This window comes from Lycorma delicatula, chromosome 4 (assembly GCF_047948215.1).
Source record: "Lycorma delicatula isolate Av1 chromosome 4, ASM4794821v1, whole genome shotgun sequence".
Taxonomy (NCBI): domain Eukaryota; kingdom Metazoa; phylum Arthropoda; class Insecta; order Hemiptera; family Fulgoridae; genus Lycorma; species Lycorma delicatula.
In genome coordinates this window covers 48,547,710-48,570,847 of record NC_134458.1, presented here as the reverse complement: position 1 = coordinate 48,570,847, position 23,138 = coordinate 48,547,710, and the positions used below count along the sequence as shown (strand labels likewise).

At 30.4% G+C, this 23,138-nt stretch overlaps 2 protein-coding genes across 5 annotated transcripts in view; both read left to right on the top strand.

Moving 5' to 3' along the window:
- Nucleotides 1–23,138, top strand: part of chb (CLIP-associating protein) — a 246,653-nt gene that overhangs the window by 116,734 nt on the left and 106,781 nt on the right. The window lies entirely within an intron of this gene.
- Nucleotides 1–23,138, top strand: part of LOC142323361 (uncharacterized) — a 48,173-nt gene that overhangs the window by 21,163 nt on the left and 3,872 nt on the right. Inside the window, exons 4-7 of the mRNA XM_075362881.1 lie at nt 766–1,077; nt 7,197–8,882; nt 13,564–13,662; nt 17,802–18,386. Coding sequence (XP_075218996.1) covers nt 7,391–8,882; nt 13,564–13,662; nt 17,802–18,386 — 2,176 coding nt within the window. The 5' untranslated portion in view covers nt 766–1,077; nt 7,197–7,390. The remainder of the gene's footprint in view (nt 1–765; nt 1,078–7,196; nt 8,883–13,563; nt 13,663–17,801; nt 18,387–23,138) is intronic.

Sequence of the window (23,138 nt, the reverse complement as noted above, 5' to 3'; positions counted from 1 at the left end):
CTAAATTTATCATTAAAAATTTTGATTTGCAATGTGATCAGTTTAGTTTGTTTCTAATCATTCAAAATAACTTAATAACTTTATGATATGTATTTTTTCTATGTAATACATTTTGTTTACTTTATATTGCTAGAGATGGTTTGAATTTATAAATTCAAACCGTTATTTGTTATTGATTTTCTGAAAACTATTTAGTTATTGTGTTATAATTATTATGTTCATTGTGTATTCAATAAATTCGTTTTTATTATTAATTTCAACTGTAAATATTAATCTGTAAAAGAATTAAGTTTGTTTAGTAGTACACAGTATTCATTTTCACCATTCACTTTCTATCCATACATCATTAAGATATTTACATATGTTTTCATTAAAGGATATTGTGTGTATAGCGATTATTAATCTAATAGAATGTGCCTGCAAATCAGTCAGATGTACAAGACCAGTCTGTGATAGTGCCTGTTGGTGTGTACTTGTCAATGTTAGTGATGTTTAGTAGGAAGGTAGTATTCACATGACATATTGTTTCCTGTTTACATTAGTTTTATGAAAATTTGTATTACATTGGTTGAGAGCTGCTTATCAGGAAAAGGTACTGCTTCAGGTAGACGTACTGCTTTTCTTAAATAAAACTCAACCTTTTGCATCAAATTAAAAAAAATATTCATAATTGTAGAAAACTGGAATTAAACAGATTAAATGTCATCAGCTTTAATAAATTCTGTGATTTGTTTTATTTATAATTTTATTTTTTATTTGTGTTAGATTATCAGAACCAAGGAGTGCAATGTGAAATTCTGAAAGACTTGGGTTTTGAACTGTGGGTAACAAAAAAATCTGTTAGACGCCGAAAACATAGAAAAGCAGTTACTTTACTGAGATATCCAAAGAAAACAGCTGTGCTGTTCCTGGTTCCTGATTCTGGCACATCTAGTTCTGGTGATCAGTCACCTGTACAAATCGCTAGACAATGTGAGATTTCCACCTTTTTTACACCAGAATTCTTTTCTGGCAGTCTTTCAGAATCTTTTAGTGAAGACACCACTTCCAGGCAACAGAAAGAAAACTTGACCATAGGTAATTTTTTTTTAGTGATCCTATAAAATTTCTGAATTATAAAAATTTCAGGAAACACATTTTCATTTATATGTAATTACTCTGAAACAATAAGGTTACCAGTTCAGGGTGTAGATTGCCAAATTCAATAAATTTCAAATTTGTACCAGCAGATATCTACCCTATTTATCTACTACTGCCAATACCTACAAAACTATTGTAGGCTAAGAAAATAAAACAGTTATATAACATTTTTTAAGTGGTTTTTATCATTTCACCATGTAATCATTTTCAGAAATAACTAATTTTCAATATTTTAATGAAAAATATTTTATTCAATGCTAAACAAGTCTGTTAAATGGATGTTAGTCTCCTAAACCAATTATATTCTCTCTTATTGATTTATTATTAAATATCATATTCTATCTTTTTAATTATAGTATTATGCCTACATTAAGCTTATATCCAATAGCTTACAAACCTATAGCCTATATTAAATTTTAATTCTTAGTTTTAATTTTAATAGTTTTTTAATTTCTTAGTTAGTTAATTTTAATAGTTTTTCCTATTAATAATTTATTAATTGTTTTTGACAGCTGTTAATTGTTTTTGTAACAATTTATATTGTAATAATTACGGCTGAGTATAATTAAATAATACCTATATAGTAAAATTGATGGCATTGATTATAAGGAATGAAATATTCTTGAAGAAGTTTCATGTAGATGTAATGATGATTACAACTTTAACAACATTGTAAGATATAAAATTAAAAATTATTAGTAACAGATCTCATTCGAGTCCTTGTCTGAATCAAAGACGAGAAGTGGCACACCTGGGCAGAGGGTCACCTCTAACATTTGTAGAATTACGTTGAAAATTTTACTCATATTACTGCTTTTTGGGTTAATTTTCTGAAAATTACTGCTATATGCTGTTTTGGAAAAGTGTTCCCCTGTGAAATTAACTTTTACAGTCATGTAATTATCATTTAAAAATTAATTTTTTCACTAACAAAAGTTGTGAAAAATTTTTTTATAAATTTATATTAAAGACTGTTTGATGGTTTTTGAAGAATATATAATTATGAAACGTATGTTGAAGTGTTCGTAGAACTATTGGATTTGTAAATAGACCATTATTACATTAACGACAAATATTATACAATATTATAAAAGTTTTCAAAGTTTTTAAATACTTGCTTTATACTTTTTAGTTTTACTTTAATCAAATTATTATCATACATTACATGAGTTTAATGAGTAGGTTAATTTGGATTTCAAAAGATAACATTATATATTGAAATTTCTAATGTATTTATAAAATATCTTTTCAATCGAACATTTACTTTACAAAGTAACAAAATAGTGAATCTTTTGCATAGATTCACTATGCAAAAGATTCCATAGCTGAAGTTTTGGCGCAGTGATTGATGAGTGTGGGAAGCACTTCCATCAGGAGATTTCAGCTATGGAAAAGAGGTATCAAGGCAAATGGAATCCTAATATGCTGGTAGATTATTGTCAGACCATCAAGTTTTTTATTTCATTTACTTAATTAAATTTACACTGGTCAGTCAACATGATTTTTGTTTCATGAATACCAATAGATGTAATTAATGCAATTTTTTATCCTGTCTTCAAATATGTATTTGGATTTTCTCTGTCACCCACAGTTTTTTGTTTTTAATTTTTTTAAATATTAAAAACTTTTTTTGTCCATTTGTCCATTGTCAAGTAAAAGCTCCTAGATGTGATGGAACCAAATGAGTTAACTCAAAGGTTAGCATTGCTAATGTTTTGCAGGTTCAGATGTGTATAGGCATGTACAAATGTGATCTAGTGTACCACACATTCATCAGAACGATGCCAATTATGAGGTAGTAGTAAACCAGTACACACATCATTGTGAGTGCTTTGTGTGTCTGAATTATTGTGTATTGCATAGTTACAACTTTATTTCTTTTAATTAGTCCTTAGTTGCAAAGTGCCTAGAGTTTGTTTAAATCATCCTAATAATTTTTGTTATATATGTGGTGAAGTTATGCTCTAGTCCCAAAGGTGAAACCGTACTCCATAAGTAAAAAAGTGTTATGAACTTTATTTTGGGTGTAAAATTGGAGACCAAACCAGGGCCTGGGCCCCACATATCTGTTATTTATCATGTTCTGGGCTTCTCACTGCATGGAAATATGGCCCATGCTACATGCCATTTTCTGTCTCTATGATTTGGAGAGAACCCAAAGATCACTCTTCTGACTGTTATTTCTGCTCAACAAACATTAAAGGGATTACGTCAAAATCAAAATATACAGTGGTGTACCCTAACTTGCAATCTACAATGAGACCAGTTCCACACTGCGAAGAATTGCCGATACCAAACCTCCAGAACATGTGACATTAGATGAAGAGAGCTCAGAGTCTGATGGAAGTACGGAAGAATAAGAAACAGAGTCTGGTGATACAACTTTTGAACAAAGCAGGTCATCTGAGCCTCATTTACTGACTTAAGAATGTCTTAATGATGTCATACGAGATTTAAAGTTATCCAAAAAACAGTCTGAAATGCTTGCTTCCCGGCTAAAAAGATGGAATTTTCTTCAAAAGAATACAAAGATATGTACTTCCATAATCATCATTCTGAATTTAGAGACTATTTTTCTGAAGAAAATGGCTTAGTGTTTTGTAATGAAATTTCTTCTCTTATGGGGACACTTTGTAATGAACATACCCAACAAGATGGGGCTTGTTCATTGATTCCTCTAAAGTTAGTTTAAATACTGTGCTTCTGCATAATGACAATAAATACCCATCATTACCTGTGGCTCACTCTGCTAGTATGAAAGAAACATATGGAAACTTGAAATTTATATTGGAAAAGCTTCAGTATGCAGTGTATGAATTGAATATTTGTGGTGATTTGAAGTTAATTGCACTTTTTCTTGGCCTGCAGCTTGGTTACACAAAGTACTGTTGTTTTTTGTGTGAATGGGATAGAAGGGACAGAAAAAACAATTTTATTAGAAAAGAATGGCCTAAACGCGAATTGCTCATTACTGAACAGAAAAATGTGAAACATGACACATTGTGTAATCCTAAAAACATGTATATCTACCTCCATTATATATCAATCTAGAATTAATGAAGAATTTCATCAAGGCCATGGAAAATATTCCTTGTTTCATGTACTTAAAACAGAAGTTTCCTTAAATTAGTGATCCAAAAATTAAAGAAGGAATATTTGTGGGTTCACAAATACGATCACTAATGCATGATGAATAGTTTGAGGAACTATTGAATCCATTGGAGAAAGCAGCTTGGCAAGCATTTAAAAATTTTACTCAGAGTTTTTTGGGTAATCGAAAGGCAGAAATTACCTTGATATTGATACCTTGATATGTTATAAAAATTTGGATTGTAATATGTCCTTAGAAGTACACTTCCTGCGCTCGCACCTAGATTTCTTGCCAGAAAATCTTGGCGCAGTGATTGATGAGCGTGGGAAGCACTTTCATCAGGAGATTTCAGCTATGGAAAAGAGGTATCAAGCCAAATGGAATCCTAATATGCTGGTAGATTATTGTCAGACCATCAAGAGGGATGCTCCACAGGCGAAATGTAGCAAAAAATCGTCATTTCTTACTTTCTAAGTGAGTCAAATGTTTGAATATTTTATACTTGAGAATGGAGAGAGTATTAAAATGTAAAAAATTATAAACTCCTATTTCTCGCTTGCATGATGGGGAAAACCAATATCATATTTGAATTCAGGAGAAAAAATACTATCAAAATTCAAAATTAGATATTTTTCTTCCTGACACAAAAAAATTCTTTTTTGTTCCCCAGTGTTATTAAGTAGTGTATCTCAACATACTGCCTGCCAAAAATTATGTGTGTGTGCGTGTGTGTTTATTTATATATATATATATATATATATATATATATATGTGTGATGAAAAATGTTAAATTACCAAGTTTTATAATTTTTTTATGTCAAACGGCTATTGGATTTGTCATCTGCGACCCCAAAAACCCTGTATAGCCGTTTTGCAAATTTTGCAATTTTTTACGCTCCCATCCTTAATTTACTCCCATACATGGAGGATGTTTGCAAAAGTAATGGTAGAATATTGTTTTGTCATCCGACGTTAGTAACTGTGCAAAATTTCATCAATAAGCATTGTCAGGAAGTATGTTGAATTAAGGATGCAAGATTTGAAGACAAACATGAAAAAAAAAACATTGTGAGCTAAAGAAAAGCAAGTAAAAAAGAAAAATAGTGACTACTAAAGAAAATAGTACTACTAAAGGAATAATTTCTTATTGGTTTTTAAAATGAAACTGTTGAAGTGAGTATTTTAAATTGAGCTTACTTTGTTGAGTTAGCAAAATATAAGAAGTATTGAATAGTAATTTTTTTCACTTTTAAAGACCACAAATGAATAATTATGATGCAAACAATCTCCCTTTAGAAAAGTAGCTAGATTCATTGTGGTCCATGTAAGCTTTAATTCAGAAAAAATTCTGAATTAACACTACCATTTTTATAGCTCGAATAATAAATTAAAAGTTCTAGAATAAACAAAATTTTTAACAGAATAGAGTAAAAATGAGAAAACACACTTGCATGTTTAATTTGCACAGAGAGTTAGTACTTGCCTTTCTGTATATGCTATATTTTAACATAGTTTCTTGATACCTGGTGACCACTATCTTGCTGTTGAGTTCTAAGTAAAAGTCGACAAGACGAAGTTCATATTCATGGAGGACTGCAACACTGTTTTGTTTTGCTTTAGATAGAAATGGAGATATAACACAACAGTATAGACTGGACTTAGTCATGCTGAACAAAGTGACTTGCTTGTCAATCCATTTAAATAAGAAATGCTTCCGTTTAAAATAGGTTACTATATTTTTTGGAACTGTAATTTCTTTCTGATTACAGTAATAACACAATTACAAATTAAATTACTCTATTATATACAATTAAATTAATTTACATTATTGTATTCATAAATTAAATAATTTTAACTTGCAATTAATTACAATAATTTAATTAAGTAAACGGTATCATAGTTCACAGCATTATATTCAAAATTGATAGTAATATTTTGGATATATTGGCTTACAGAATCACAAAAAGTTAGATAGCTGCAAAATAAAAAATTTCTTTTTTTTGCATTCACTTAACATCGTAACATTACTTTTAAGTAACAACTTTTTCAATTTCCAATGCAAAAAACAGAATATTTGTTTTTATTAGTAACAAAACGTCTACAAATTATGTAACGCTTACAACTACATGCCAATTTAAACTTAACCCATAATTCTGTGACTCACGTGTCTCTGTTTGTCATAATATCATTAGTTGAATCAAAACAATTGTTAGAAATAAATTAATACTTTATTTGTATATAATTTTTTTTTAATAAGGTATGTTTTCACCATGCTTGTGTTTTGAAGTACATTAAATAAGAAAACATGCCCGTATTACAGAATAACTGAAGATAGAATTTATTATTTATACAAAAATAGCCGTAATTAAGCAGTAGAAAAACTATCATTTATTATTAAACCTTGAAATTAAATAAATCAATTAATTCATTAATCTGAAGTTAATATAAATAAAGCCTAATAAATAATATAATGTTATGTAACACTTATCACGATATGCATCTGCATCCATACATACAGACAGTACTGTTTAAGACAGCAATCTAATCTCATGACAGAAGTTGCAATTACTTTACTCATACCACTAGAATGTGACTGTGCATAGTAGTTCATAAACTCTATGAATATGCAACCCCACCTTGTTGACTAGTATCAGTACGTCCTGACCTGTGGTCAAGAGACAAAAAAAATACAAATACAATTACTGTATGACCATGGGATGCTAAATTAAAAATTGTTTTTCGTATGACATATCTGTGGTAGCCTGTCTAGTTTTAAAGGTGCACTTTATTTTCTTCTATTTTCAGTTTCAGTTTAGGTATAATCTTTATATCCAAAACATCTATTTGTAACTTGATAAAGTTCTACTTCAAATGTAATGAGTTCTTGTCAGTTAGCACTTATTGAAGTGAATTATTTTAACTTTGTTTTATGATCACAAAATATGTTTTATTTGCTCTTTTACAGAACAAAAGCAATCAGGTGGGGAAACTCAAGAAGAAAGGAAGCAAGAAGAATTAAAATTGGAAGCAGAATATTGCCGGAAGAAAGACAGTGAAAAACAAAAGGAAGATTACCTTAAAAGAAGAGAAATAATTCAGAAAGAAGAAAGTGAATTATTTAAAAAAGATAAAAAAATTGAGGACAGTCAAAAAAAGAAAATGGTGATAGAAAGCAAAGATGTAGGTAAATGTGCTGATGATAAAGAGTTAATAGAGTTACAACTAGAAAGTGAGCCTAAAGCAGGTCAATTTGAACATGAGTTTGAGAAAAAAAGAGTAGGAGGAGAAGGAAATGTTCGTGGAAAACAAAAATCTGTCCATAAACCAAAAGAAAAAGCTCATCAGAAGAGAGGAAGTTTAGACAGCCACGAAAAAGAAAAGAAATCACCTATTGAGAAAAGAAGGGTTGGGCATCAGGCAAAAGAAAAAGAAGCTCAGATAGGCAAAGTTTCATATGAAATTAAAGAATTGGAACAACTTGAAGAAGAAGCTGTTGTTAAGAGAGAGAAGCTCAACCAACATAAGAAAGAGACAGTTCAAGAAAGAAGAAAACCAGGCCATGATGGATATGAAAAGGAGATTACTTCCAGTAGAAGGGTGCCTGATGATAAACATGAAGTCAAGACTGCTAAACAAAGTTCTCACAGAGTGGAAGAGGAAACTGTACGCCAGAAGGAAAAAGTGGTTCATCATAAAATTAAAGAAGTTGTTTGTGAAGAAGAAAACTTAGAAAAACATAAAATTAAAGAAACCATTGGCGAAAGTGGTAAACCTAGGCACCACAGATATGAACAGGAAGCCATTCAGAAAAGATTGAAGCCAGCTCTATATAAAGATGTATCTGTGCAGGCGAGAAGAGAGTTAGAAACATTCGGAGAGAAATACAAAGAAAAAGAAGAAGCCAGTAAAAGAACCCATCATAGACCAACAGAGAAAGCTAAACATGAAAAAGGAGAACCTTGTCCTCACAAACATCAGGTGGAAATAGTCTATGAAAGAGTGAGACCAACTCACCATGAGCTGGAAGAGAAGCCTGTTAAGGGAAAGAAAAAGTCAGGCTCCCTTGACCTAAAAGAAAAAACTAAAAAAAGTAAATCCATTTGTCACAGATGTGAAAAGCAGATCAGATCTGGAAAGCCAAGCAGCCATGTATACAAAGAGACTATTCGTGAAAGAAAGAAACATAGTTCCCCTAAACATGAAGAGGTTGGCAAGGGAAGAAAGTCATTTCAACATAAGTCTGAAGCGGAAGTTGTTTCAGAAGGAACACCTGAACATGAGGCAAAAAAGCAGAAAAGTCCTTGTAAAAGGGAGACTCCAGTCCAACCACAGGTAAGAGAAATTCCTCAAATACAATTTGAAGGAAGGATTGCACAACGTAGATACATCCGTATACATGGATTAATTCCTCCAAGGGTCATTATTGATGAAGAGTGTGATGTGTTACTTAAACAGCTGGATTCAGACAATGATAATCAGTTTGAAGTATCAACACCAGATTATCTTAAGGTAGAAGAAGGTCAGATTAGAATATTGGGTTCGGAAGGTAGTAAAGAATATGTATGCGGAAAAGTAGAGCATGAACTTAAGAAAGTTGTTGAGCATGATCCTGACCATTCATGTATTGTGGAATCGGCGTTATTGCCGCCTGGTGAGTAAATTATAGATTCTACTTTTATTTTGTTTGTGTTGTACAGTCATTATTACATGGCTGGTACCTCTTTGATCAGTTTTCTGTTAAATCTTTAGTCTGTGCATTTAGTTCTATTACTGCAAATATATAAGAATAAAACTCATAATGGAAAAAAGTAAGTTCATGAAGACTTGGTCTTTTATCACCCTAATATTATATATATCAATTTTTATTTTATATTACTGCTTCAGTAAAATTAATAATATTTCTCTGTTCACATAGTTATGGTTATACATGTGAATCAATAATGTATGCATATATATTCAAAGAAAATTTATGATTTTTAAACCATAAAATTCACCCTCATAATAAATTAGCAGATTACTTTCAGTAAACTATGTTTTAAGTTCTACTGAAAAATACATGTCTATTCTCTGATTACTCACATTAGATAATGTTTTTGTTTTAAGTTTTATAATTATTCTGCATTGTTACTATTCTATTTAATTATGTAGAGCATATTTTTTAAATCCTCTGCAAGTGTTTTTATTTTGTGTCTTGTTTGTTAAGCTTCAAAGAATTTTGGTTCCTTGTTTCAACAATGGAATCTTTCGTTCATCATCTTGTGATTTTACTCGCTTATCAGTATTCCTTTTCAGTTGAATCATATGATTTTAATATTCATAAAAAAAAATCATATGATTTTAATATTCATAAAAAAAATTAATAGATTTTTTTATTGTTGCACAATTGTTATGATAATCATTCACTGATTAGTGCCGTTAGCTCATACACAGTGAAACCAGCACTCAACATGTTTAACTTTGGTGATCTACAGGAACTGTTCTGTTAAACATGGTCTGCTGTTGACAAATGTCTTTATTTCATGCCCTTCAATTTCTGCAATGGTGGATGCTGTTCCTGGAACAGCATCCACCATTTTGTTACAGGAGTTCCAAAATGGTTTTTATTGTAAGTTAACCTTCTTATCCATTCTCTTTGTTCAGAGTAGGTAAATTATTTCTAAATATTCTATCTCAATATTTGATACTTTATAAAAGTTTTTGCTCTTCTAGAGTTACAGGGGCACAAACAAACATTGCCTTTTAGAATAGGATTGTCTGGGGAAAATTATTTAAAATTTTTCCACGTTAACATTGTATTAATGTGTTTTGAATTGTTGATACTGATGTATTTTGCAAAAAACTATCAGTACTAAAAAAGTTTGTATCAGTTTAATTGTTGGGAAGAGAAATATTAAAATCATAATAAAAATATATTGTATGAGGGTGAATCAAATGTAAATGGTCATTTTTTTTATAAATTTACTGATTAAAAATATGCAGAATTTATATATACCTTCATCATTTCTCCATATAGTCTTCTGTACGATATGCACACTTTTGTCAACGATTCGAAAGCTTGAATATTCCTAGTTAATAAAAATTTTGAGGGTGAGTTGTCAACCAATTGTGCACATGCTCCTCGACATCTTACTTGTTTTCAAATTATTCCCTTCCAAGCAGTTCTTTCAAAAAACAAGGGCTAACAAAAAAATAGTCATAGGGGGACAAATCTGGACTGTAGGTTGAGGGTTTCCCAGTGTATTTTTTCCAATTTATCCCTTTTCAAAATCGTAGAGTGCAACCTGTCATTGTCATGGAAAAGGATGACATTTCTGATGGGTGTACCCCATTTTTTGTTTCGGTAGTTGGCTTTTGTTGACTGTAGCAACTGGCAATAGTAAGCCACATTCACAGTTCGTTGATCGTGGAGAAAATCAATGATTAAACCTCCCCTTGAGTAAAAAAAAATTATTCCAAGAACTTTTCTGGCTGACAGATGGATTGTCGCCTTCACTGGGTAGCCCTCATCTTCCTTTGCCACTCCTTGCTTGCCATTTTTGACTCTGGAGTGTAATGATAAGAGACCCATGTCTCGTCACATGTGACGATGCACCTCAAAAAATCATCCCCTTCTTGCTGAAACCAATTCAAAAGTGTTTCACAGATCTCCAACAGGTCTCCTGACCTTTTTTTGATTTTTGGTCAACAACTTCTGAACTCATTGAGGACTTATTTTTCTAAAACCAAGATGATCAGTGATTGAGCACTCCCATTGCTGATACCCACTTCTGACGTGATTTTTACAGTGAACCAGTGATCATCTTTGATAAGCTCTTGAACGGCACAGATGTCAGCTATGAGACTTGACCTTGGGCGTTGATCATGACTTTTGTTTTCTACTGTTTCTCGCTTGCCCTTTAATTGCCTGGCCCATGTATACACTTGGTTCTGGGACAGTGTAGCGTCCCAAACTGTACCTTTCAATGAATTAAAATTTTCGCAGGTTTAACGCCTTCATTAATTAAAAACTGTGATTATAAGTTCTGCAATGGGTGATGACATATAAGTTATATGGGTGATTATAAGTTCTTGCTCACTCATGGCTATACTGATGACAGAGCAGAGCGAAGGAGCTAACAAAGTTGGTTCCCCCTCCCTAACACACCGAATATTAACCTCCTTCCACCATCCAACTTGGAACTGCTTGCTGTGTAGAATAGCAAAATTACCATTTAAATTTGATTCACCCTCATAATATTATTGCATCTGTGAGTCTAATTAATGTAAGATATTTAATTTTTTTAAGTTATAAAAAAACATTTAATTTTATTAATTTCTCTCCTGTTTGTTTTTATATCTATGCAATACTTTATGGTACCATTGCATTAAAATTCACTTTTAATAAAAGAAAAAATGTCATAAAGAATGTGTAATACAACCATTCAACACAGATCGCACACACAATTTTTTTTTTTTAACTTGTAGGCTAGAATATCCACAATTTAACATAAACTGATTTGCTTAACACAGTATTTTGAGATGTGATGTCAGTAATGTGTGGTAATTTAAAAATTACAAATGAGAACATTGGTATTGATCAGTGAACTAATTGTTTGTCCATAAGATCTGGGTGTAATATTAGTAAGATCTTGTAGCTCAGGTAAATAATATATACAGCTTGTTCTATGTTAAAGCATTATAAATACATTTAATAGAAAAACAAATGTTTATGTGTGTGTTTTAATTGTAATGTAAGTAGGAAAGTTAATTATAATTAGCATTGCTGTATTGAAAAAAAAGTTTACAATAAAGTTGTAATACTTTTCTGGCATTGGTTATTTATTCTTACACAGTGGAAAAATAATGGATACGTGAAAATAAACCAAAAAATTCAAAACATCAGTTGGTCTCTTGCCCTACCACAGTGCCTAAGAAGACATAAATTAGATTAGGTTAAAAAATATGTAATAACAAAAAAGATAGTGTTTTAATATTTTTGGGAAAGTGAATTTTGGGGCAAATTTTTTTTTAAAATGCTAAGATACGATAAGCATGCATGTATGTACTGAGCTTAAAATAAAGTAGGGTTATGTTTGGAAAGTTTTCTGAAAATTGACCTAAAAAATTACCTACTCCTCTCCCTAGAGATATTGACCCCAAACTTTTACTAACAAATTGCCTCATATACCTGAGTCTCAGAACAAAATGTCATCAGAATTGGTTTATCCTGTCAAAAGTTAAGTTTCATCACATGCAAACATTACCTGCCACTTTTTTTTATTATTGGGGTTTCTGGGTCATGAAGTGTTGAAAAATGACAAAAACACCAGTACCCCATTTTTTGACTGATAATCATATTTTTCTTCTTGCAGCAGTTCTAGAGCGATGATGCCAGAAAAGTAAAAACATAATAACAACAGAGATATGTTAGAAAACCAACTTATGTAAACCATAGATTCAAAATTTCAGTCCTGCGAGTCATGGAAAGAATTGCTGACAACTACATGAATATGCAGAGTGTATTGTATTTAGTATATAGAAATTAAATAAGTATTACAACTGATTTCATGAAGAAAATATAAGAAAAATTTGTAAAACCATTTTTTTAAATAAATTTTCTAATGCTTGGAACAGTCAAAATTAGTTTAGCTTGCAATTAAAAATAATTATATTATGTTTAAATTTTTTTATTTATTAATTCTTTATTTTTGTCTACCAAAAACAAAATAAAACTGATCAGATTGTTTCCAAATAACTTTAAATTCAATGTTTTCAACATCACTCTGTTCTCTCTCTACTTGTTTTACTTTGATTTGTGATTTATTTTTCTCTTTATCTCACAGTTAGTGACTTCCAGTCAGAAGTAGTTGAAATACAGCACTTATTGAAACCTTTCCTAAAGTATAAAGGAGAAATTTGCTTGAATACATTTAGTATTCACTCTGGACTTTACATTTTTTCTGTGTAGTAAAATTAATATGCCAACACATTCAGTTTTGGAGCTATTTTTTAAAATAGTTCTTGAATACTCAATGTCTAATACTTGCAATTGATTTTTATAATTATTTTAATTACTAAAACTACTCTAATGGTTTGATTATTAAATGCTTTTAACTTTTTTCCAAATGCTTGATTAAACATTTAAATAAATCTAGCGCTACTATTAATTGAGGTTGACTCATTTGTAAATATTTTGCCACATTCTTAACCTGTTAACTATTTCATTAATTGGCTTTTTTCAGTATTGTAAATAAATTTCTTGCAGCATTTTCTCTTCGGACATTATTTTATTAACATTGTTTATAGCTTGCTAATATTGTGATTGTGAAATTATATCTACTTATGGTTTTTAGAGTCAGAAGAAGAAAGTGGTTCAAGTATATCACAACACTCCAACCAGTGGATGTCAGTGCAACGGACACAATCTTATCTAAATCTTCGAGCCACTTCAAGTACGTATATTTTATATTTAATTATTTACATATATGATTTACAATATATTAAAGTTCAATTTTTCTATTGAATATTCTTAAAGAAAAGTAATAATCCAGGACATCTCTTGCTGTTATATTCATCACTGTGCTTATCTCATCTTACCTTTTCTTATGTGTTCAGGTACTGCTACCACCGAATAAAGATAGTTTTTTGATATGAGAATTGTTTTATTAAAAAAAAAATTTGACAGAACTCAACCCAATGATTGTTCATCTTTATTGGTTATATATATATATATATATATATATCCAGAGTAATCACTTCTGGTCTGATGAAAACTCTCATGTTTTCCATTATAATCAGGAAATTGGAGTCCAATGTGTAGTTTCTGCTAGTCAAAAGTTGTTAGTCCAATATTAATTTAACAGTTTATTCTGTATAGTTTCTGAGATTTATACATTGGCCTCACTGCACCTCTATTTCATCAGTCACTTAATTGTGCTAGATAATCTGTCAGTGATTTTGTTATATTTCATCCACTAATACAAAATTTACTTTGAACAAATAATGTTTTATCTTGTTTGGCATTCATTTTCTATTTTTTTCTGTTACAGAGATTTAGTGTCTAACCGTAGAAAGTGTTACATTCTCTGATTGTAGTTTAGTTTTCGAAGTCACTCACTTTATACAACCCTGTATTTTGTCAGAAATTACATTTCACTCTTTCTAGTAGTTTCATATTGTCAACATCTCACATTTATTTTATCTCTGTAAGGAGAACAAAATTAGGTTTGTTAGGATGTTGTCTTATGAATACAAAATTGCTTGGTTATATAGTGAAACTCGGGTAATTCGAACTTCATTAACTTTAAAATCATGAAGTAAAACCACTTTAAATAGAGAAATAATAAAAAGCCACGGATTGAAAACCTCAAATTTTTGGAGCTGTAATTCATTATTTAATTATGTGCAAATATTTTTAAGATAGACTAATTATCAATAAAATAGTAAAGAAATGGTTTATAACTTCTGAAATAATCAATATACTCTGTCTGATCAACGTGTTTGATCAGATGCTATGATGTGTGCATGGGGGACCCATTTCATCAAAGAAACTGGTGAAGGAACAACTGCTTGTATTTATCTTGACTTGTTTGCTGTTCTTCTAAAATTTATCAATATGTGTTCATTACAGTCAGTATTTTTACTAAGTATGTAACCTCTGTCACAGTCTCATTTTGATTTTTACTACATACTGTTTAATGTAGAATGACACACTCAGAAGAATGTGTGTAGTTCATTTTAGTTAATCTCTTGTCTGGTGTGGTTTGTTTATTTGTTTTTATTTAGAGCCTTCAGTGGAGTACATAATGGAATGATACCTTTTCCCCTTCTCTGTTACTGTTTTATTGTATTTTATGTGTACTCTTTATTTTAGTAGTTGGTTAATCGGTTAACTGATCCACTAACTTTCTGTCCACTAAGTGCTCAACAACTAGGAATAATCATGAGTACTTTTTTAGTATACAAGAAACTGCTCACATTATTCTGTATGGTGTAAGCTCATTACAGATTAGGCCTTGGAATCAAATCTTATCATTGCATAATATTGCAAACCTTACTCAAAATTTCAATAACAAAAAAAAACCTTTCAACTTTGAATTACTGATGTTTAGGTATATATCTGCTCTCACTCTGTTATAAATTACAGATAGTCTCTTAAATAAATGTTGTTTTTATTCACAAATTAACTTCATTAATATTAATTGTTGATGAATAGTTTTATTAAATTTTATTAAACATATAGTTTTATTTTGAAACATAAACATAAAATAATATTTGTTAAAAGTTTTATTTTTCACAAGTGAAACAAGCAGTCAAAATTCATCAGGAAAAAATGAAGACTAAATTATTTAATTTTTAAAAGTATAGATTGTAATTTTTATAGTTATGTATGTATTGAAATTTGTTATTAATCTCATGTTTGAGAAAATAATGAAATTATTGGAATAAAACAAATCTATTATTAACTAATTTATTATAACACAAAATGATGAGTTTTATTTTAACAGTGTAAATGTTGAATGTGAAATATTATTTTGGTCTTCATTGATTCTATTGTTTGACTATTGTAACCTGAAGGTTTCTCAGTATATCAGTTTTATCAAACATTTTTTTTATTAAAATTCCTTTTTTTAATGAATGGTATATTGCAAAAATGAATCCCTATTTACTTACTCTCTCCTTTTCTTGGTATATATGTACAATCACTGTATACATCTTTATGTCCATATGAGCTCCTAGAGAAATAAGGAATACAGCATTCTTTTACATTTGTATCTGCTGTTTTGACATCCTTTCTACAAGCTGTTTATTAAAAAAACATTTTTTCCTTCATTACTATATATCTAGTTCATTTTCCCCAAAGAAAATAAAATTGAATTCTTGAAAATTTTTGATTTTCTATCAGTAGTATTAAATGCTTCAGTTTCTCTAAATATTTTGTGACTGTTGTTGTAAATGTAACTGAAGTGTTACATTTGAAGTGTTATGGATAGAAATATCTTGGAAACAGTAATACAGGGTTATTGCATTTGACTTAGCTCAGTAGATGGCTATGGTAATACATACCTTCCAGTTACATGAAGCTTGATCTTGTAGTGTAAAAACTGGAATGGTGATGATGATGCTGATGAACTGAGAGCTGAAAATAAAGTTTATGGAAATTAATCATGTCTTTTGATGATCGGTAATATAGTTTCATTGCTTAGTAGGGTTAGTGTTTAACCTTCAACCATCACAATGATTCGCACTTGATTAGCGCTCCGCGAAAATATGTTGGTATCTGATTGCCTCCCTTCATAGTCTTATGCTACCCTCTTGTGAAAAAAATTACAGTATATTAAAGAGATTTAACAGATTCTGACAAAAAAAACGTTATGATTGGATATTTTTTATGACTGTAACAACAAAAAAATCGAACCAGTACAAAAATTACGATAATTTAATTGCAGAATTTTTTTGCGCGTTTCTGCCGGGTTTTTTATTAGCGAAATTTTTTTTTTTTCTTTGTGTTTATGAAACAGTTGCTGATTTTAAAAATAATACTTTCAAGCAAATTGGTTGAAAATTGGGCAAAATATGATGAAAAACCCCATAAATCACAGATTAGTAACATATGTTAGTATAAGTGAAAGTAGATTTAGAAAAGTACGTTTTATAAAAATCCCCACCACTGAAAAAGGTATTCAGATTGACAAAAAACAATTTTTACTGTATACTGTTATTCATTACGAATCATTATGTGTTACATGTTTACCGATATCATTTGTCAGAAGAGATATTTATAGACCTCAAGAAAAAGTGACGTATTTATGACCACAAATTCCTTCTTTTTTTTTTTTGTGTATGCTGTATATCATAATTTATTATGTGCTTCAATACATCAGTATGTTGCTACTAAGATAAGCTATTTTTGTAAATAATAAATAAATCCATAATCTTCATAGCAATTATAATACACAATGTGTCACACACACACACACACCACACACACACACAACCACATTTCTGAGAAAAAAATGGTCATATTCTTTCTAGTCTAAATAAAACATTTTACATCGTATAAATGTCGTTCAAATTGGGTAATGAAACTGATTCCTTTGTGAATATAAAACAAAATAACTGACTTAGATGCCATATAAAATGATTTTGTAATAGCGTTTTAAAACTGACGACGTACATAACCAGTTCCAAGACTAAATGATCTGAAAAGATTAAGTATTAATTCATAAAGTTAAATTGACCTCGTTAATAAATTAGCATTTGTTGAAAATAAATATTCTAAGTAATGTACTTAAGAAAATAACAATCTTTTTTTTAAATAAACCTTTACCTTTATTTTAAATTAAGGAAAACTATTTTCTTTATGAGATTTTAAGTATTTTTCATAAGACTTAATATAACCAAAAGGAATCATTTATATGTTAAGAACGTATCTTAATTTCATTTATGTACACATTATTTATTATGTAGTATGCTTTTAATGGTGATGTGATCTCAACTCCTACCTCCCTCCAAACCTGAAATTTTTGAATAAATATATTTTGTCTTTTTTTCTATGTTAGAACCTAAACCTTGTTTTTTTCTGTTTTAGAAAGGCATTCCAGAAAAGCAAAAGCTGAACGACTCCGGCTCTTCTATGTTTCGCAAAGTCCTAAACATACCGAACATGGTAGGTCATCTAGTACTGAATGTCATCCATCAACATCCAAACAGCAAGGATGTGGGTATCATTCACGTTTTGAAAAAGGTCTTGAACCAACTCCTTCTACTTCAAGACAGCAGCTGCATAGCCATCATCTGCATACTCCTCAACTAGGTCCATCTACATCCCAACAGCAAATACATAAATATCATTCACGTAGCCCAGAATTTCATCCTTTAAGTTCTAGTCGGAAGATACACCGACATCAATCACATAGTCCTCAAAATCAAAGGTCCCTAATGCTTTCTAAACAAAGGCGTGAGTATTCAGTAAGTCCTCAGCATGACTCAGCTAGTTCAAAGAAGCAACGTGGATATTCATGTAGCCCTGGACCTCATTTATCAACATCCAGAGAACAGGATTCCAAAGAACAGGCTACACATCATTCATGCAGTCTTGAGCACAGTTCATCGTCTCCTACTTGGTGGAAATCAAAATTTTTTTTCCCACCTTCACAATATCCAGGTAGTAAAGGTAATGTAGATTATGTTTTGAAAGCATTCTTTTCAATTTTTTTTCTTTTTGTTTGCAGTGTATGCCTTTAGTTATGTTAAATGGATAGGTAATAACTTTTAATAAAATTGTGTGACTTGAAAAGTATGTTATTAAATTAGCTCTTTAATGGTCACTAAATTAGAATGTAGTAGGTATTGATGAATGATTATGGTTTGCTATTCTTAATAAAAATATGTGTATTGCGATTTAGTAGTCTTAGTTTGGCTAATAAGAAAATTCTTTGTGTATGAGGTCTTACAGTTTTAACAAGCTGTGTAAAGAGTTGCATTGTTTACTCTATGATATATCTAAAAATCATTCATTGCAGTTCCAGTATCTCAATTACCCAAGGGAATAAAACTACAGGAAATTTGTCTTAAGAAAAAAAATTCTAATTATATATTTTTATTATTTATTTATTTTTCTTTTAAAAATGAAATATATTTTATACTTTTTCTTTCATTATATGAACTCTTTTATAATAAAAAAAATATGAAATTTTCAATGTATTGTTGTGTTATGAAAAGATGGTAACGGAATATTTTGCAACAAAGTTTTTAAAATGTTTAAAACATTAAACATATATTAAATATATACATATTCCATATGTAAGAACTATATAATTTAAGAAAAAGTACATAGAAAATAATTTTTTATTGTATATAATAATTGTAAAAAAATGAGTTATCAGTTAAAAAAATTATTAATGGTTTTTTCTGACATCTTGTTGATTGAATTTTATTAAACATGGGTCCATTGGTATTAATATATAATTATTTATTTAATAGTTTCCACTTAACAACAATTTTTAATAGTAATGTTAGATTGCATTCAGATTATTAATCCATTCTCAGGAACAATGATATGTTTTACATTATAATTATTTACTTTACACATCTTTAATTAGCTAAATTGAATTTTTTTTAAATATAAATATAACAATTGATTATCAAAGGTAAAATAGTTAATGTTAACTGTCATGTCAGTATGAAGGTCTCAATTGTAGACATATCTTAGAAAATAATCAATCACAACCCAGATAATTTTATTAATATTCCAATAACTTTCATAAAGCAAATATTATACAAAAATATTATATTTACTTAAATAGTAAAAGTTTGATAAATGAACAAATGAAATTTGAAAATGATGTATTATTTAAACGAATATTAAACATAATTTTGATTCTTAGGTTGGTAATACTGCTTCATACTAATAAACATAACAATTGAGACCTTCATACTGACATGCCAGATAAAAATAACTTTAGTTTACCTTTGACGATCAATTGTTATATTTATATTTTTTTTTAAATTCAATTTAGTATAATTAATATGTAAAGTAAATAATTATAATGTATTGTACATCATTGTTTCTGAGGATGGATTAAAAATCTGAAAGCGCTCGATCATTACTATTAAAGATTGTTATTAAGTGGAAACTATTATATGAATAATCCTGCTGATTTTCAATTATTAACAAACTTTTAATTCGACAGAGAAATTTAGTTTTGGTACCTCCCATTTAGATTTTATAACAGCGAATGGAATCTAGTTGAGCCTTAACTTTATGCAATGATTGGTAGTGCTACAGTACTTCATTTACATTGTCATCTGAACTGGGGCCAGGTATATCACACAAGCTTTGTTTTTCACCATATTTATATGAAAGTTGTTCTAAAAAGTTCTTCTGAAACAGAGATAATGCAAGTATGACCAAATGGTTTTATTTGCCTAGAATGATTCTTTACAAGGCATACTTTGAGGTTTCAGATGTGCACGCATTTGGTAGCTTGTTTGTGATGATCATGCAAAGCAAACAAGTTTTGAAATTTTCCAAAAAAAATATAAAAATTAAAGTTTGAGCTGTTATAAAGTAAGTTGTTTTAAAAGGTTTAACCGATATGTATGATGGATATAAAAAAACAATTTAGATTCAAATTCAAGATGATGAACACTTGAATTCCCCAAAAATCACGTGACTGATGAAATTGTCACAAAAATCCATATTGTTGTGTTAAATGGTCATTGACTGAAGGTATGTGAACTTGCTGACATTGCAAACGTCTGGGTAGACCATGTTCATTACATTTTACTTGACATTTTGATTATGAAAAACCAAAGCTTTCCACTCTACAGATGCCATGTTTGTTAATATTCTATCAAAAACGAAGTTGACTTAACACTTAATCGGTATTTAGACATAAGCACAATTCTGCTGAGTTTCTTCTTTGATGTTTTGTTTAACAGCAAATGAAACATAGTTTCACCATTATACAACAGAGAGCAGACAGTGGGTAGAGGCAGATGAGTGTGCCAAAAAAGCAAAAGCTGTACCATCTACAGGAAAGTTTGGCTCTGTTTTTTTTAATTTTCATGCTGTGGTGCTCATAGACTATATGTAAAAAGCAGGACCATCATCAGGAAGTATTATGCTTCACTACTAGACCAGTTGAAGGGTGCTATTCAGACTATATGTCCACATTTGGCCAAAAAGAAAGTCCTTTTCACTATGATAATGTGCCTGCACACATGTGCTGCTGGGTTATTTCTGTAAAACTCCATGACTGATGCATGGTTTGAAGTGCTTTCACATTCACTAGATTGGGCTCCCAGTGATTACTTCCTCTTTCCAAACATGTAGAATTGGCTTGCTGAACAAAGATTCACTTCAAATGATGAAGTCAAAGCTGAGAAAACCGCTTATTTTGTAGTCTAACAAATTGCATTATACTGAGGGTGTTAAAAAGTTAGAAACTTTATGGTCTAAATGTATCAGATATGTATTAAATGTAGTTGGCAAGGCGACATTGAAAAATAATAAAAAAATATCTGAAAAATCTTGTGGTTTTTTTTGTCAGATCAAGATGTTTGAACAATTGTCGGTATATCATGGGTTAGGTAATCTACGATCAGTTCTGACATGTCTTAATAAAATGCCAGTCATTTTGACTGATTTTCATAGTCTAGTAACTTTTTAAATAAACTGATTTTTTTTTTAATCCAGATTTTCTGAAACTATTCCAAATTGAAGTTTTAATTACATCATTGTAATTTTTCAGACTTTGTTCTAATTCATTGGTTAATCATTTTCATTCTTCTTTAGCACTTTCTATAATTCATGTACATATGTTAAAAATTTTCTATTATCTCTGGAATATGGGATTTAATTTAGAACGTATGGCAGGTGCTAAAAATACACAGTTTATGGCCAGCAACTTGTGGGTGAATGATTTTAGTGTACTGAACAGTCTGTTAACAGTACAATTTTTTTTCTTTTTATAATTAAAATAAAGGTTTTTATTACAAAAATATTCAAAACAACTCATGCTTTTCTGTTTGGTTTAAGATAACATTTACAGTGTCATGATTTTCTTGACTTTCCAGTTAAGAGAGGTCATTTTTCTGTCCTTGACTTGTTCATTCCCAAAAATATGTGGTTGCTTGATCTTTACTTTGTCAGCTCATTTATCTCTGAAAGTTAAGGATTTATCTGGTAAATATTTATAAAATAGTTAATTTTTTCAGCATTATAAATATCTGATTCACCATAAGCACTTATAATGTCACTTTTTTCCACATGTTACAATCGTCTTCATTAACATGGCAATTTTCCATACATATTTTTTTAAAATTATTCATTGTCATTATGTGATATTGTTAATTCACATTATGAGGATGAATCAAATATAAACAGGAATTTTTGTTGTCATTGGCACACGGCTAATGGAGAGGAGCATGGCTTCTCAGTGTTGTATGTAGGGATGCGTGGAGGAGATCCCACTCTTAGAAAGCCACCTCACTACTTTTTTCTAGTCAGTATCACAAAGTCAGAGCAGTAGTTATCATCGTCTGTTGCACAACATATTATTAAATTTCTCACAGCAGAGGGTGTGAAATCATCTGAAATTTTGAGAAGACTTCAGGCAGAGTTCAGGGACAACACACTTAAAAATACTCAATTGTATGATTGGCATAAGCAGTTTTCAGAAAGACGAGAACCAGTTGAAAATTAAGGTCACCAACGTCACCCAAGGACAAGTGCTACTGCTGAAAACATCTTCATGGTTTGTCGCTTTATCGAGGACAACTGTCAATTAACAATTGCAGAAATTGCTTCTGTGATCAGAATAAGCTATAGCAGTGTTCAGGAATCATTACTGGTGATCATGAATTTAAAAAAGTGGCAGCACAATGGGTCCTCATCCTTTCACCAAAGGTCAGAAGCTCTATTGGCTAGAGATATGCCAGCGTTGTTGAGTCAGTAGTTAAAGGTGTTATTGAGTCCGTTACCAAGCTGAAGGGAAATTTTTTTGCTTTGAATCATGACCTGTGATGAAACTTGGGTGCACCATTACACCCCAGAATCAAAACAGGCAAGTATGTAGTGGCAAAAGAAGGGAGAAACTGCACCCATTAAAGCCAAAATTTGACTCGGTTGGAAAGGTTCTGGCTACAGTATTTTTCGATTTCAAAGGAGCTTTGCATGTCGATTTTCTCCATGAATGTCTTACAGTGAATTCTGCATACTACTGCCTACTTTTAGATGAAGCAAAACTTACATATTGTCATAAAAGACATCAGTTTCCAATCCAAGACATCATTCTGCTTCACGACAACACTGGGCTCCATACCAAGGCTCAAACTCAAGAAAAAATTGTATTCTTGTTCTGGACTACACTGGAACACCCTCTCTACAGCCCAGACTTATCGCCTTGCAATTATCATTTGT